General features: G+C 47.1%; 1 protein-coding gene across 1 annotated transcript in view; it reads right to left on the bottom strand.

Moving 5' to 3' along the window:
- Window positions 1-10,828, bottom strand: part of RIPK4 (receptor interacting serine/threonine kinase 4) — a 64,094-nt gene extending 53,266 nt beyond the window's left edge. The window contains exon 1 of the mRNA XM_029578571.1: window positions 10,502-10,828. Coding sequence (XP_029434431.1) covers window positions 10,502-10,689 — 188 coding nt within the window. The 5' untranslated portion in view covers window positions 10,690-10,828. The remainder of the gene's footprint in view (window positions 1-10,501) is intronic.
- Between the last annotated feature and the right edge of the window lie 7,149 nt (window positions 10,829-17,977).

Genomic DNA, 17,977 nt, shown 5'->3' with positions numbered 1-17,977 from the left:
AGGTATCAACTGCTCTCTGTGTCAGCAACAGCAAATTACACTGTAACCTAGAAAAACGATACATCATCTCAAATGTATTCTTTGGTGTGCCACTGTCCAACCATTACACAGCAAGGGAGAGCGACAAGTAACTGAGATATTTGCTAAGGATTTTATATCTACGAAAGTCTGAAAGAGAAGTCAAAGATTAGTTACAAAGTATCCAGGGACTGGATTGCCTGAAGTTATTTTATCAACCACTGCCCATGCAGGATTTGGGGCAATTCTGAGCTCTTGTACAATACATTATATGGCGTTATATGAACAGAAATGCTAAGTGGGCCCATTGTGGTTCTGCAAACAACTGGCAGTTTGGATAACTCAAGAGGGTTCACTTAGGCCAGGCTATAATAAACTCCAGTGCTTCTATGCATGCCGATTAATATCCCATCTTGGTGCGGATGGCAAAGTGTTTTTATAAGGTGGCTGAGAAAAATCATGGACTATGATTGGTTGAATACATCGCACAACCATGCACTGAAATGTGCGCTAAACACACGAGACACCAACCGAAGGGGAGGCAGCTTCAACAGTGCCATGACATTGTAGATAGCCCTACTGAGTCTCTGCTAAGGGGGTTATCCCATATTTGCTGGAGGAGTAGAAGTAGATGTAGGTTGGGTTTTAGCTCCCCCATGTGGGAGGCTGCAATGGTAAAGTCCACTGAATATAAAACCCATTACCACCATTTTACTGGGTGCATTTTTGGTCAGACCTCTGAGGTGGTAAGATGTTCTATTTCTTGCTCCTTAGCTTGTTTTCTTTACAGGGAAAGACCATAGGGCTTCATGGAGTGAAACCAAAGAATGGACTTGAAGGGGGGGGGGGGGGGCCTCCTATTTTCCACCTTCAAAAGAGGTTGTGCCTTGCCCTTCTGATTTTGGGGGAAGGAAGTTTTTAATCCACCCTCAGTTTGGGTTGTATTTTTTGAACTAACTTTATTTTTACTATTTCCCCAAGTTCCCAGTGATCCAGGAACTCCTGTGTTTAACATCTAAAGGGTGTTTATAAGTCTCTCGCCCTGAGAGATCCAGGGACCCTTGGAAGATCAATGAAGGAATAAATTTCCATTCACTTCTAACACCAGATGAGAACTGGGACCTCATCTGGTGTTAACCACTATATTACATCGCCTGGATACTGACGTGAAGAGTCAGGAGGCACCTTCCAGGCGCCAGCAAGAGAATGGATAAGTAAGACGTACATTCTGGAACATCTGGACAAAGGCATGAAATATGGGACTCTATGCCAACTAAGCTGGGTTTCATTATCCTATCTACCAACTTGATTTTATTAATTACAAAATTTATAGAGCACCCATCTAAAAAACTGAGTGGTTTACAGGTACACATTCACAATGTGATAAAAACATTAAACAAATTCCATAAAGAGTCAGATTAAAATCCTAAAATCAAATAGAACCAAGAGGAATGCTTTAAAAATTACCCCAACCACTGGAAGTATCAGGAATAAAAGAACAAATTAACTTTAATTATAAAGTCACAGATTTATTGGAATCTAACAGTGTAAATGGACTATATTGAACGAGGAATTTGAAAATTAAATGATGTAAAAATTATTTTATTATCAGTCAAGTTGGAAATCACTTTCAGCAGGATTATTACTGCTGTATTCAAATTACTGTGTTGACAACGCTCAGGGTCATGGAGAGAAAGGTCTTTCCCCACACCCCCAACAGGGAATTCTGGACATTAGAAGAAACCCATGAATTTAAGGGTGGCCCTTGCAGTCCTGTAGTGGGACACCAACATCATAATATGCCAGAGCCTCACTGTAACTCACACTCTTGTGGGTGTTTGTTGCCTCATTTGTCCAGGCTGTGCCTGGAAGATGTTTTGGGTGCTGATGCCACCCTCTACTTTACCAAACTTGCAACCAATAAGGTGCTTTAGAAAGGACCATGAATAGGTGGCACATACAGGGAGGATAAAATATTTAGAAGAAAAACAAAACCAAAACTTAGGTGCCAGTCAAAAATTAGGAGTCGGAGAAATTTTTTTTCTGTTTTACTTTTAAACTTTCTATATCTTTTGAGTACTTTGGTCTTTATATATATTTTACATCTCTCTCCCCCCCCCCCCCCCCTTCTTCCTTACCCTGCTTCCAGGTTTTATCCTTCTCTCCCAAATTCTTCCCTCTCCCAGCATCTGTCACAGCTTCCCCTCCCCAGCTTTAGCGTCGCCTGTGGCAGCCCCCAAAGCTCCCTCTGCGCAGCTCTGGCCTTGCTGGTGGTGGCTGCCACTGGAACTTCCTGTCTGCCTGCATCTCTTGCTTCCAGTGGGCACCAGACCCTGACTTTTAGGTGCCTGGATGAGAGAGGAGAAGGAAGAGGCAGGGCTCTCTACCTCTGCCCGCCCCCAGCAGCTTCTCAGTTCTCAGTAATTTGAGGGGAACACACATTTTTATCTAAAACAAGATAGCTTTAGAACAAACACACAGACTTGGCAGTTTCCCATGTGTGCCTCAGGCTGGCCCTCCTACGCCTGGCATGTTTTAATTGATCTGCGAGTAGGCGACACTGCTGCTGTACACAGAGCTGTTCTAACATGAAAGGACTTTTGCACGGAGCTCAAATTATTTTTACATTACATGTGTTACCCTGGGGTTGCATTTTCCTAGGGGTGATAATGAGTTGTAGCTATGTGTAATTAATATTTCTCTCAACTGGGCCCAATTTCATAAAGGGTTGGATTTTTTTCTCTACAAATCCAGAACGGAAAAAGAGTAAGTCTTTGCTACAATGGGCCTATTAATCTTTAAAAAAGGCGATTGGAGGCAGAAGACATTTGCCCATCCCTCCCCAGTAAAATGTCATCCTACTTCCCTGGCTCCCATTCACCAGGAACTTCAGTTTCCCCAAGTCTCTGCTTCTATGCTGCGAGAAGGACCAGAGTCTCCTCCGTGGTAGCATGGGGAGGAGCCATGTCCTCTATGAAATTATCAGCAATGCTGGAAAACGCAAACTTTAAAAACCAAGGAGACTTGTAAATATTTCATTTGTCTTCCCTGGGACAGAGGTTAACAAACTAACAAAACTAAGTTGGCTAGCTTTTGGGAGCCGACGCCCCCCTTCCAGAGGTCTGAACTTTGGAAGAGAAATTTGCATACGGTTCTCACTACTAACCTAGCTTTAGAAATATTTGACATCAGAATGTGTTCGGACCTGCCGTAGATTTCCCTGTAGGAAAGAATTCTAAGGGGAGGGGGTTATGACAAGTGTGAGCGGGGGGGGGGGGGGGGGTGTCACTAGGCACTTCTCTTTCCGTGGCAGAAATTGGATGAACAACAGGTTTTGTGGAGTCCATTTGGAGAAAAAAAAAAAGTGATTGACAAAAAAATAAAATCTTAAAATCAATTTTGAAGGAGGAGATGCCAAGAAAGGGGCTGTTGCTCTGCCTCATCCTTCGTGCGATAAGCCATCCCTCAGATTTTCATGTGTTAGTGGATGTGTATAAATTCTTTTTGGTTCTTAAATTCAAAACGGAAATAAGGAAGCCTATATGTGGATCATAAAAAAAAAACAAAAAAAACCCCACACAAAACCCCCTTACTAGGTCCATTAGATAACAGATGAGAGCGACTCTTTCACACTTCATCTTCCAGAAAAGTTACAGAGGATGAATGCATCTGTGCCTACCAGTGATAGGAAGAAGCCCAACCCCTCCCCCCCCCTCTCTCTCTGGTCCTGATACCTAGACCCGGATGCCAGGAGCCAAGAGTTGCAAGATGCCCCCGTCTGTTGCTTGTGACGGTTTATCTGTGTGTGGTTTTTTTTGTCCTGTGTCCCTTCCTGGACTCCTCTGCCTTGCAATCAAGTACCTGTTTACTACCCGTCTGGAAAGCAAAGGCGGGAACACTCTCCTGCCCATGGAAGGAAGTGCACATTCCCCCACCCTTGGCGAGATCCTGCCTGCTATATCGCTGCCTCTGGAGCACTCTTCTTTCTTTGGAGTTCCTATCTTGATGTTTAACGGCAGCAAGAGAATCTTAGCTATGATTGTATTGGATCTGGGGGTACCATTTCCATTTTGCTTCCTTTCTGGATGATTTTTCTGGGACTATTGCCTTGCTACCTCATGCCCCTTTAAAACAACCGCTGGCATGTTATTGTGCTGGTAAAGATTTTAAAAAAGCTTACACAATCCGTGTACATGATCACTGCGGGTTGAAATTTGGTGACTTTTCAAATCATTTATGATTATCTTTGATTCCTGAAAATCTTCCACACCACCCACTTTCAGTTTTTCCTCCACAAGTCCTACACCCTAGAACCCACCGCTGGCACGTTTTAGTCCCGGTCAATGTTCTCAGTTTCCACTCCTCCTGATTCATTATTTGAGGTGATTTCACCTCTGTCTGCACTCTGACACTTGTGTCTGACAGAACATTCATTCACCATAAAAATGTGTTTTCTTTCACTGATAGAGCCTATAATACAGCAGCATAAAAATGTGTTTTCTTTCACTGATAGAGCCTATAATACAGCAGCATAAAAATGTGCAGGCGGCTGTTCTGGGGTGTTTTAAAAGGGCCACCCCAAGAAAGTAGTCAGGCTAACCACGGGCCTGGGTGCTCAGCAGGGGGGGAAGTGAGGGGGAAACCCAGAGATCATACAAGGTCTGTGATACTGGAGTAGGAAAGGGAAACAAGGAAGACAAGACCCACAAGGTCTGCCATATACCATGTAAAAAAATGGCACCAGGCACTTAAAATCCAAACTGGAATGGAGGGAGATTTTATACCAATTCAAGAACTGTCACCAAGTCTTTGTTTCTTTGGAAGGCAGCAGATTTGAACCAAAAGGAGACAGACTCCTCTTTCCATAACTCCGTAATTTGTACTCATTCTGCTGCCCTATGGTTGTGTGCCAGAGCCAGTCCCGATGCCATGGCACCTCTCTCAGCCTCCCACCCCCCCCCCCCATGTCCCTCATCTGATTTCTGAACAACTCTAGTAGCAGAGATGGGTGGTTCCATTCCAGTCTAGTACCCCTCTCAACAGTAATAAGGAAAATAATCTCCCCAGCTCTTAAAAGTTTGTGATTGACACCAAAGTGGTCTTGTGGTTAGCATGACAGTCTGAGAACCTGAAAAACCAGGGTTTGAATCCCACTTCCCCCACTAACAATCTTGTGACCTTGGGCCAGCCACTTAATCTTCCCTTGCTTCAGGTACCCACTTACAGGCCGATACAGTAAAAATTGCGGGAGAGCACCTGCTCTCCTGTGCGCACGATTCAGTAAATTAATTTATTTAAATTAGGGCCTGCGGTAAAAAGGGGGCGCTAGGGACACTAGCGCGTCCCTAGCGCCTCTTTTTTGACAGGAGCGGCGGCTATCAGCAGGTTTGACAGCCAACGCTCAATTTTGCTGGCGTTGGTTCCTAAACCTGCTGACAGCCACGGGTTCGGAAACCGTTCGCCGGCAAAATTGAGCGTCCGGTTTTCAACCCGCGAGCCTATTTCAAATTTTTTTTTTTAAACTTTCGGAACCTCCAACTTAATATCGCCATGATATTAAGTCAGAGGGTGCAGTTTTTTTACTGCTTTTCTGTGCACTTTCCCGGTGCCGAGAGAAATTAACACCTACCTTTAGGTAGGTGTTAATTTCTGAAAGTAAAATGTGCGGAGCGCACTGTACTGTATTGGCCCGTTAGATTGTACATTCACTGGGGCAGTGACTTTTTGTACTGTTTTGAGCACATTATGGAATGATGGTGTAAAAATCCAAATATGATGATTATTAAAGTTTTCATAATATATTCCGACCACTGTCTGCCCCAATGGCCTTACAATCTTAAGTTTCAGCACAAGGAGGTTAAATGGCCGTGCTGAAGGTCTCGGTGTACAAGAGGATTGATGGAGGCTGTCACACTGGTGTGTACTGATTGCTAGTTCTGAAGGCCAATGCTTCTGATAGCACTGTTTGTGATTGCTGGCCATCTCCAAGGTGGCAGAGCACCTCGCCAGCATACTGCACAGGAGTGCCCATAAATATCCCATAGCAGGCAGCTCCCTGCCCCCAAGTCCCACACATCACCGACAAAGCACCGGAAGCTTCTGGCAGCTGGAAGAATGATCGGTGCCACACGTGCCTGGGCACGTAAGCCTGGGGGCCCCTCATATCTTGTACCAGCCGAAGAAATCAACCACAGAACAAGCAGAGACAGAGGGCTCTGCATTTAGGAACAGCGTCGTCACATGACGAGCCTGGGATATAAAATCAGAACCACCAAGTGACCCAGACTCCAGACGTACACTTGGATGATTCCTGTTTTTGTTTTGTTTTTTTTAATTTACATCCCAGTGCATTGTGGGATCTGCAGTCCTGCATCTTCCATGTGTAAAGTCGGCCTCTAGAATTCACTTAGCAGTTTTGATATTTCCAGAAATATGTTCTGTGCCCAGCACAGAAACAACAACACTACAGCCCTGTCACAACTCCCAAGGTCATAGAGTCCCTTCCCCCAGGGAGGTACAAGATCATATAGTGAGCAGTGAATTGTAAACCAGAACGATCAGGGCTTAGAACTGTCAGCCTCAAGGCCAACTTTACCAGGCCCCCCCCCCCCCCCCCCATAGCACCCCTTCTGCAACCCCAGGGCATTTAGCTTTGCCCTTGCATCCCAATCATCAGCTGGGAATTAAACCACTGCACAGCACCATGGATATTTACAGACCACTTTGGCTTTATCTGCCATCATTTACTATCAGGCTGATATCCGACGGAGCGCACTGTTAGCCTGGTCTTGGACGTGCGTTTTCCCTTACCTCTTATTAGGTATGTGCGCGGGATACAGAAAGTAAAATGTGCAGCCAAGCCGCACATTTTAATTTCTTCCGGCACCGGGAAAGTGCACAGAAAAGCAGTAAAAACTGCTTTTCTGTGCACCCTCTGACTTAATATCATGGCGATATTAAGTCTGAGGTCCCGAAGAGTAAAAAAAAGGTAAAAAAAAATTATTAAATTCGGCCCGTGGCTGTTGGGCCGGCAAAATTGAGTGTCGGCTGTCAAACCCGCTGACAGCCACCGCTCCTTTTGCCCGGATCTACCGCCGGCCTCATTTAAATACTGCATCACGCGTACTGGCAAGTGGCCGGTGCCTGCTCTCCCGCGGACTTTACTGTATCGGCCTGTATGTTACTATTACTGGAAGAGAACGGGAAAGGAAGTGCTTGATGGCCTCCGAGTTATCTCCCTGCACACTCTGTCCTTTTTTCACCTAACAGTGTTCAATCCGGCTAAGTGATACCGTATAATCCTTGATGGAGCATGAATGGCGATTCTGTGCTTTTGGATTCCTCCTCTGTTCAGCCCCCATCCCCCAACCCTCCTCTAGCTTCTGCTGGAGCCCCTGGTATATTCAGCACCACAGCCAAATTCTTAAAAGTACACTTTTTCAGTCCCAAGCTATATCTTTTCAATTTTCATGTACTCTTGCCCTGGTATTCTTATTTTTGGCTAGGATAAATCGTTAGTTCATGATGGTAGTTTGCTGTAAGGTTAAAAGGTATCAACTACAACACAAAGTCTAGAGAACTCCTTAATACGTGGTCAATGTGCGGTATCTATTTTTTAGGATAACCCTTTGTGTGGTTATCCTGCAATTTAGACACCGTAATTTATTCTTTATTTTATTCAAAACTGCTTTTTATTTTTTTGTTTCTTATTTTTTAGTTTCCTGTGCTTCTTTTTTGAAGGTTAAAAGGGACATAGCGAGGCCTAACTCAGGATCCCTTGCATAGTAAGATAGATGGTGCATCATGTTCCAACCTGCATCACGTTCCAACCTGAGTAATGTGGCAGCCCTGTTGGTCTGCTTAGGTACATGGAAATAGGTCAACACATAAGTTACAGTCAACACACTTTCACTGGACTAACTAAAAACATTTACCACAACATGTATCTAGTCTCACAGAAGAGGCACAGTTTGTTGACCATGATTTCTGTGTCAACTGAACAAGAATTCTCACTCTCTATATAAAGAGCTTTTCTAACACCAGAGAGTCAAACAGAACATCCACAGTTGATGAGGTCGAAGTGAAACAGAGCAAAGGATTTCAGTCAGACCACTGGAGATGCTGGATACAAAATATGGGCCTCAGAAATTCATAGGCCTGCCAAAATGTATTCAAACCATGCAGGACGTGGAGGTAGGGGTGCCTCATGCCAGGCCCGATCTCTCTCGTGCAAGAAGAGAAACCATCAGTTTCTTTTCACTACATATATTCTTTTTGTAAATGAACAATGAGGCTTTCTAGCCTCAGAACCATTAGCTGGGACATCCTCGGATCCCTGTAGAAATACAGTGCATACTCCAGTAATGTTCAACCTCGGTCATTTCTCCTGACCTATGATGGAGGTTCAGAAAATCCTAAAGCTGTGGAAATGGCCAAATAACCAGAGATATTCGGCCTGCGGTGTTCTTGTTTTCCACAAAACCCAGACAAAACCCCAGGCTAACCACAAATAATCCACAGACAGAAGAACTAATTGAATTAAACGGAGAAACAAAATGCAACAGAGGGAGAGAAAAGTGAACACGACTCATACTAGCCAGCCATCCCCATTGCTATCCTGTCTGGCAGTAAATACAGTATAGAAGGGGAAGGAAGAATTTGTCATTAGGGTGAGAACATACACCTTACAGATCTGGGGGAGAAGCGTTGAAAAGGTTTTCTTCTTCGGCTCTAGAGGTCTGGGAAGGTGCCCCTTTTACCACCTCTTTCCATTCCCAGGGCGTGTCCAGGTGAACTGAAAAGGCAGACATTAAACTGACCTGGTTTTTCCCTTATTACATGCTGGGATTTCTAGTTCTGGATTTCTTTTCCCATTTGTTTTGTTTTTTTAGGAAATCAAACTACAAATTCCAGCATGCCATGAGACAAAAATCAGAATCAGATCAGCCCAGTTGCTTGACTTAGTGCGAGGGAGGGGAGAACAATATGTTTGAGGTCCAAGGGTTGGACATCTGTAGCGTCAGTTTCCAAAAAGCATCTGCCTCTGTCCCAGCTGTTCCCTTAGGGCTCCCAGCACATCTCCAGAGGCTCTGGAGCATTTCCTCTCTCAACATCTGGGACCCAAAGGCAGGCATTGCCACAGCTGGGACCATTCCCTTGTGGCGACCTTTTAACCCAACTGTCAGGATAAGTGAATAAATACATTTTCTATTATCAAGTGTACTAGTTAATTTACAAATTACCTTTACTAGCAAGACACAAATAAAGGGAATTATGCTCCTGTTCAGGCTAACTGGGAGAGACTTACAAATATTGAAGACATACTGGGATCCCACCCAGACCGGAAAGAGTGAATGTGTCTGGTAAGAGTGTTATCAGCTCAATCTCCATGTCACCCTACACCCGCTTTCCTTACTGCTAGCCCAGTGCTTCTGGGTTTGCCAACAGACACCAAGGACAACCCTGTCTTGGGAGGGAATCTGGAAAAACTGGACTGAATCCAAATAGCTGACATTAAAAAGAAGAAGGACTGAAAAAAAAAAAAAACCAAACAAAAAACCCAAACTTCTAGTGCGGCAGAAATTTAAATATCTCAAAATGTGAAATGCTCATTATATCTAAACTAATTTCTTACAGCAAGCTTTTTAAAAGTAAAACAGCTATTACAAACCTCCCAGGCACCCGAGGGAACCGGGAGCATATTAAAAAGACACCGCAGGAGTTTAAACCGAACCAGAAAGATCCAGGGCCTCCACGTCCGAAGCTAACTCTGGCCGCTGGCAGACAGCTCTGAAATCCCACAGCCTGCTTCTGAAGGACACCAAAAGTGCCCGGGGCTGCCAGGAGAAACCCGCAAATGCTCAGCATGACGGACAGAATTAATCCCAGCGCCTTCTAGGAAAGGCCGGTAGCAGCCAGTACCCAGGACTTTCCTCACTGCACTTCCCCTACTTGGGGTTTCTACTGCCTAAAGACTTATCAAAGGCATTTTGAAGCACGGACAAAATTGGATTTAAAATCTCAAGGCACAGCAAACTGTCTGTACTGAAGCTCCAGCACATTTTGCAGATTCTAGGTGCATTTTTAAACATTAAAACACCACTGATTGCGTTGGCAGCTGCAAGGGACCAGAAAAGTCCCATTTTATGAGAAAAGCCCAGCGAGTCGTCCAGGTGGCGCTCACCTGACTTTCGGAAAGGCTCCAGCAGGGGGCGCCCCAGCCAGGGCTGAGCCTAACGCCGGGCGCTGCGCTGCCCCTTCCCCCGTCTGGGGAGCTTCCTGCCGCCCGCCCAAGGCTGCTAAACCTTTACTCTGCAGAAGTGAGCAGTGAGGAAAAACCGGAAAGACATTCCCCGGGTGCGATGGGAAATCCTCCCTGCCAGGGTGCTCTCGCTGCGACCTCTGTGGCATGGGGGGGGGGGGGGGGGGGGGGGAGTAGAAGCACCGACCCCCCCCCGTGTCCTCCCGCTCCCCGCTCACTCACTTCTCGTCCACGTGCAGGCTGGGCGGACACTTGATGGCCAGCCACGTCTTCCAGTGCTGGTGCCGCACCTTGTAAACTTGGCCGAAGCCGCCGGAGCCGATCTTCTCCCAGCTGCCCAGCTCGGGGGAGTCGAAGGTCCTGAGCAGCCCCAGGTCCCCGAGGACCGGGGCCGGGGAGTCCCTGTCCATGCTGCGCGCCCCGAGCACCTCTCGCCTCTTCTGCCTGCCCAGGTGACTTAAGGTGTGTTCCCTTTCCCAGCGGTGAGATCACTTCCTGGCCGCCTCTGCTCCCTCCTCTCTTTTTCTGCTGCCAGCGGGAGTCAGAGCAAACCCTCCCACGCCCCCGCTCCAAGACAAACCTGGGACAGAAGCCTCTCCCTGTTCCGAAGAGCTTCCCCCACCTCATGCAGCCCCTGCCTCCCGTCTGGATGCGTAAGGACGGCTCTGAAGTTTATTGTCAGAGTCTGCCACTTACTCCAAAGGACGCATTTCCTATAATGCAGGCTTTCTTAAACGGAGAGTCTAGCTGTCCATGAATAAACTCGTCCCCGCCTGGATTTACTAGTTCTGCTCGTATTCAGACATTTGTTTTCTGTATGAAAGACACTGGTAGAGCAGATGTCATTTTCAAGTGGATAAAGAAGTAATATAGAGGGAATATTCACCAGCACACGCACAGTACCTGGCTGGCCACTTTCACCACCTGCCCTTTGTAGCTAATCTTCCAAGAAAATCTAGCAAGGCAGGTTTTCTCTGAACTGATGTAATAGGATGGGTTAAAAAAAAATGCTCTCAGAACAAACATTATGCTGTCCTGTCACTTTTAAAGCTGGGGACTTTGTCTTTTAAGCAAAAAGCGGTATCAGCAGGGCTTACACAAGTGGTTGTGGGGGAGAGTAGCTTCTCTGTGCCTGGGACCGGATTCAACAAGAGGAGGAATGCCTGGCCAGCAGCCCTACAGAAAGGTTCCCAGACCCAGTGCTGGCTCATTTACACACACACACACACACACACACACTTGTTTACAAAGCCCTGTAAAAGTTCAGGGTCCTCCGGTGGGAACTTGGAGCCTCACCTGTGCCCTGACGAGTGGCGCAGGATCTTTCCCGTTGAAGCTGTGTGCTCCTGTTTTTCGGTCGCACCGGGGGTTCCCTGACCTGTTGAGTGGCACTGGCAGGATGCTGATAAGCTGTGTGCTCCTGTTTTTCGGTAGCACCGGGGGTTCCCTGACCTGTTGAGTGGCAGGATGCTGATAAGCTGTGTGCTCCTGTTTTTCGGTCACACTGGGGTTCCCTGACCTGATGAGTGCCAGGATGCTGATTAGCTGTGTGCTCCTGTTTTTCGGTCGCACTGGGGTTCCCCGACCTGTTGAGTGGCAGGATGCTGATTAGCTGTGTGCTCCTGTTTTTCGGTCGCACTGGGGTTCCCCGACCTGTTGAGTGGCAGGATGCTGATAAGCTGTGTGCTCCTGTTTTTCGGTCGCACTGGGGTTCCCCGACCTGTTGAGTGGCAGGATGCTGATTAGCTGTGTGCTCCTGTTTTTCGGTCGCACTGGGGTTCCCCGACCTGTTGAGTGGCAGGATGCTGATAAGCTGTGTGCTCCTGTTTTTCGGTCGCACTGGGGTTCCCCGACCTGTTGAGTGGCAGGATGCTGATTAGCTGTGTGCTCCTGTTTTTCGGTCGCACTGGGGTTCCCTGACCTGATGAGGGGCAGGATGCTGATAAGCTGTGTGCTCCTGTTTTTCGGTCACACTGGGGTTCCCTGACCTGATGAGTGGCAGGATGCTGATTAGCTGTGTACTCCTGTTTTTCGGTCGCACTGGGGTTCCCCGACCTGATGAGTGGCAGGATGCTGATTAGCTGTGTGCTCCTGTTTTTCGGTCGCACTGGGGTTCCCTGACCTGATGAGTGGCAGGATGCTGATAAGCTGTGTGCTCCTGTTTTTCGGTCGCACTGGGGTTCCCCGACCTGTTGAGTGGCAGGATGCTGATTAGCTGTGTGCTCCTGTTTTTCGGTCGCACTGGGGTTCCCTGACCTGATGAGTGGCAGGATGCTGATAAGCTGTGTGCTCCTGTTTTTCGGTCACACTGGGGTTCCCCGACCTGATGAGTGGCAGGATGCTGATTAGCTGTGTGCTCCTGTTTTTCGGTCGCACTGGGGTTCCCCGACCTGATGAGTGGCAGGATGCTGATTAGCTGTGTGCTCCTGTTTTTCGGTCGCACTGGGGTTCCCTGACCTGATGAGTGGCAGGATGCTGATAAGCTGTGTGCTCCTGTTTTTCGGTCGCACTGGGGTTCCCCGACCTGTTGAGTGGCAGGATGCTGATTAGCTGTGTGCTCCTGTTTTTCGGTCGCACTGGGGTTCCCCGACCTGATGAGTGGCAGGATGCTGATTTGGTATGTATTATAGTCACAGGAAATGAAGTATGTGTGCTGTAAATAAAGCTATATATTCATTACTGTATATCTCATATCTTGTATCATAGTATATGTGTGTGTGTTTAGTACTGTGCAGGTCTGCCTACCTCCCATTTGGGCATCTTGTTACAACTGAGAACTAGCTAGCATAAAGTACTTGTGCATTTTATGCAGGTGGCCAAGTGGGGCCGATGTAATAAGGCTAAGAGAGAATTTGAAAAGAAGTTGGCTGTAGAGGCAAAAACTCACAATAAAAACTTTTTAAAATATATCCGAAGCAGAAAGCCTGTGAGGGAGTCATTTGGACCGTTAGATGATCGAGGGGTTAAAGGGGCACTTAGAGAAGATAAGGCAATCGCGGAAAGATTAAATGATTTCTTTGCTTCGGTGTTTACTGAAGAGGATGTTGGGGAGGTCCCGTAATGGAGAAGGTTTTCATGGGTAATGATTCAGATGGACTGAATCAAATCACGGTGAACCTAGAAGATGTGGTAGGCCTGATTGACAAACTGAAGAGTAGTAAATCATCTGGACCGGATGGTATACACCCCAGAGTTCTGAAGGAACTAAAAAATGAAATTTCAGACCTGTTAGTAAAAATTTGTAACTTATCATTAAAATCATCCATTGTACCTGAAGACTGGAGGATAGCAAATGTAACCCCAATATTTAAAAAGGGCTCCAGGGGCGATCCGGGAAACTACAGACCGGTTAGCCTGACTTCAGTGCCAGGAAAAATAATGGAAAGTGTTCTAAACATCAAAATCACAGAACATATAGAAAGACATGGTTTAATGGAGCAAAGTCAGCATGGCTTTACCCAGGGCAAGTCTTGCCTCACAAATCTGCTTCACTTTTTTGAAGGAGTTAATAAACATGTGGATAAAGGTGAACCTGTAGATGTAGTGTACTTGGATTTTCAGAAGGCGTTTGACAAAGTTCCTCATGAGAGGCTTCTAGGAAAAGTAAAAAGTCATGGGATAGGTGGCGATGTCCTTTCGTGGATTGCAAACTGGCTAAAAGACAGGAAACAGAGAGTAGGATTAAATGGGCAATTTTCTCAGTGGAAGGGAGTGGACAGTGGAGTGCCTCAGGGATCTGTATTGGGACCCTTACTTTTCAATATATTTATAAATGATCTGGAAAGAAATATGACGAGTGAGATAATCAAATTTGCAGATGACACAAAATTGTTCAGAGTAGTTAAATCACAAGCAGATTGTGATAAATTGCAGGAAGACCTTGTGAGACTGGAAAATTGGGCATCCAAATGGCAGATGAAATTTAATGTGGATAAGTGCAAGGTGATGCATATAGGGAAAAATAACCCATGCTATAGTTACACAATGTTGGGTTCCATATTAGGTGCTGCAACCAAGAAAGAAATCTAGGTGTCATAGTGGATAACACATTGAAATCGTTGGTACTGTGTGCTGCGGCAGTCAAAAAAGCAAACAGAATGTTGGGAATTATTAGAAAGGGAATGGTGAATAAAATGGAAAATGTCATAATGCCTCTGTATCGCTCCATGGTGAGACCGCATCTTGAATACTGTGTACAATTCTGGTCGCCGCATCTCAAAAAAGATATAATTGCGATGGAGAAGGTACAGAGAAGGGCTACCAAAATAATAAGGGGAATGGAACAACTCCCCTATGAGGAAAGACTAAAGAGGTTAGGACTTTTCAGCTTGGAGACGAGACGACTGAGGGGGGATATGATAGAGGTGTTTAAAATCATGAGAGGTCTAAAACGGGTAGATGTGAATCGGCTATTTACTCTTTCGGATAGTAGAAAGACTAGGGGGCACTCCATGAAATTAGCATGGGGCACATTTAAAACTAATCGGAGAAAGTTCTTTTTTACTCAACGCACAATTAAACTCTGGAATTTGTTGCCAGAGGATGTGGTTAGTGCAGTTAGTATAGCTGTGTTTAAAAAAGGATTGGATAAGTTCTTGGAGGAGAAGTCCATTACCTGCTATTAAGTTCACTTAGAGAATAGCCACTGCCATTAGCAATGGTAACATGGAATAGACTTAGTTTTTGGGTACTTGCCAGGTTCTTATGGCCTGGATTGGCCACTGTTGGAAACAGGATGCTGGGCTTGATGGACCCTTGGTGTGACCCAGTATGGCATTTTCTTATGTTCTTATGTGCTAACATTAGCACAGGTTTTTATTCCTGTTTTAGTGTGCACTTTTCTATCGGGACATTCTAACTTACTTGGTTTGCCAGTATCCTTTGAAGATACCTCCCTCCAGGCCATGCACTGCTGAGCGACTGTTGGCTTTCCCCCTGTTCTAGTTTAAAAGCTGCTCTGGCTTCTTTGTTAAAGTTAATGCCAGAAGCCTGGTTCCACTCTGTTAAGGTGGCTGGAGCCCATCCTGTCAGAATAGGCTCCTCTTTCCCCAGAATGGCCCAGTTCTTAACAAACCTAAACCCTTTTCCCTGCACAATTGTCTCATCCATGCCTTGAAAGTGTGGAGCTCAGCCGACCTCTGGGGCCCTGCTTTTGGAAAGGGGAACACTTCTGAGAATGCAGCCCTGCAGATTCTGGATTTCAATTTTCTATCGCAGAGCATAAATTTATCCTCCAGTACCTCCTTTCTGTACTTTCCTATGTCATTGGTACCCCACAAGTACTACAACAGTTGGCTCTTCCCCAGCACTCTCTAAAATCTTACCTAGGTGGTGCCTGAGGTCCGCTGCCTGCGCACAGGGCAAACAAGTGATCCTCATGTCCACCAGTCACCTCGCTATTTCCCTAAACATCGAATCACCAGCTACAATGGCCATCCTAACCCTTCCCTGCTTTGCGCGGGTCCCTGGAGACACATCCTCGGTGCAAGAGGATCGAGCAGCATCTGGAGGGCAGGTCCTAGCTACAGGATCACTTCCTGCTATAGCCACGATGATGACCTTGCTCCTCCAAACCAGCACAAGAGCTGCTAGACTGGAGTGGAGACTTCTCTACTATGTGCCTCTTCCCTCCACCGTGATCCCCCTTTCCTCTCTTGGTTTACCTCCCTTATCAGCCCCCCTCCCCCAGCCCACTTCCACAGCCCATGTTTGCTCTCTCAGCATGTTTCCTGTTCTCCCAGTTCCTTTGCCTTTCTCATAGCCCATGTCCCCTCTCTCAACTCCTCTCCCTCTTCCGCAACTCCATTATCAGCTCCTCTCTTCCCCTAGCTCTCTCCCAGGCAGGATTCCTTCTTTCAGGTCTTTCCCAGACCCTCCCAGCCAATCTTCCCTTTTACAACCAATCTTCCCAGGTCCCCGCAGTTCTCAGCCCCTGTCTCACACCCCTAATCGCACCTCTCTCTCCCTCAGTCCCTCTATCAGCAGCCCTCCCAATCTCCAGTGCAGCTCAGGGCAGACCAAGAGCAGGAAGTCTGTCTGTCCTACATTGCTGCTGCTCTATGATGCCCCTGCGGTCCCCATTGGTCAGGTGTTCTTTAACCACTCAATAGGCTGCAAGGGGAGGTGGAAGCAGTAAATGGAGGCAGAAGTACTTCCCTCCTGCCCTCCTCTAGCCCTACAGCAACGACCTCTGCTCTTGATCCTCAGGAGTAGATAACACAATATTGGGGAGTGCTCAAGTACCCGCCACGTGGCACAGCAAAGACTGCTGTAGATGGGACAGGCACCACACTAGAAGAAGCACTTGTTTGCCAAAGCACAGGTCCCAGTGCATCCATTTATTTATTTATAAAACTTATAGACTGCCCAGTTGCCAGCACTCCTAACATGCAGAGGGTTTGTAGGAGGTTTGGCCATGCCTTCAGTATATCTACAGTGGAAAGAGAGATTCTGGCTGGATCCCAAGAAGTGGTGCATTATTTCCAGCCTGTGCAACTCTCATGACAGAAACTTATGTTATTACCTCTCCATTCTAATTTGCCCTACCCTTCGGACAGCCCTGGCCCTTGCTATGGAATTGTGAGAAATCAGGATTGAGATGGATTGAAGAGCAGTGACTGGCTGGGCATGGCTGTGTTCACAGATGCATTTGTCCCTCCCCTCCCCTCCCCATCCCACTTGACCATTGCCACACTAATCCAGGTTGGATTAGTGTGGCAATGATGATGAGAGAGGCAGGCGATGGGGCTGGGGCATCATCTTCCCTCCCTCCCCAGGCTTGATTGTATTACCTTTGGCTATCATGCCCAACACCAGCTGGCCAAATGGACAGGAGACTCAAACCCAAGACTTCTGTGACATTAGCAACAGCAGGACAGCCTGCGACCCTGGGCTGTTCTGCAGGCCTGCTGTCTGTAGTCTAAGGATGGAAACCATGCCACACTGTGGGGTAGATTTTATAAATGCACGCCTGCGCGTACTTTTGTTCGCGCACCAGGCGCAAACAAAAGTACGCCGGATTTTATAAGATATGCGTGTAGCCGCACGTATCATAAAATCCGGGGTTAGCGCACGCAAGGGGGTGCCCGTTCCCTCTGAGGCCGCTCTGAAATCGGAGCGGCCTCGGAGGGAACTTTCCTTCAGCCTCCCCCACCTCCCCCACCTTCCCCTCCCTAACCCACCCCCCCAGCCCTATCTACACCCCCCTACCTTTATCATGAAAGTTACGCCTGCTCCAGGCAGGTGTAACTCGCACGCCGATTGGCCACCACTGTGCCATTCCCCAGCCCGGGAGCGATTTCGGAGGCCTCGGCCACATCCTCGACCCCCCCCCCCCTCCGGAAAGCCCTGAACGTCATGCCACCCCCCGACATGCCCCCCGGCACCCCCCCCCTAGCAAAGCCCCGGGACTTGTGCGCGCTGCCGAGCCTATGCAAAATAGGCTGCATTTTACAGGAGGAGACAGTAATGTCTCCTCCTGTAAAATGCAGAAGATTGATAAGAGGCTTGGACAAGCCTTCAGTATATCTGCACTGGACAGAGAGATTGAGGATTCCTACAGCATTCAGCCTTCCATCGGTTACCTGCCTGCTTCCCAAGAAATGGTGCATTGCTTCCAACCTGTGCAACTCTCATTACAGGAACTCACTCGTCCATGGAAACATGCACAATCAATCCAAACTCTACAGAAACAATGAA

Source organism: Rhinatrema bivittatum, chromosome 15 (assembly GCF_901001135.1).
Source record: "Rhinatrema bivittatum chromosome 15, aRhiBiv1.1, whole genome shotgun sequence".
In the NCBI taxonomy this organism is placed as follows: domain Eukaryota; kingdom Metazoa; phylum Chordata; class Amphibia; order Gymnophiona; family Rhinatrematidae; genus Rhinatrema; species Rhinatrema bivittatum.
The sequence above is the reverse complement of the archived record's forward strand: the minus strand, read 5'-3'. Positions and strand labels throughout refer to the sequence as shown.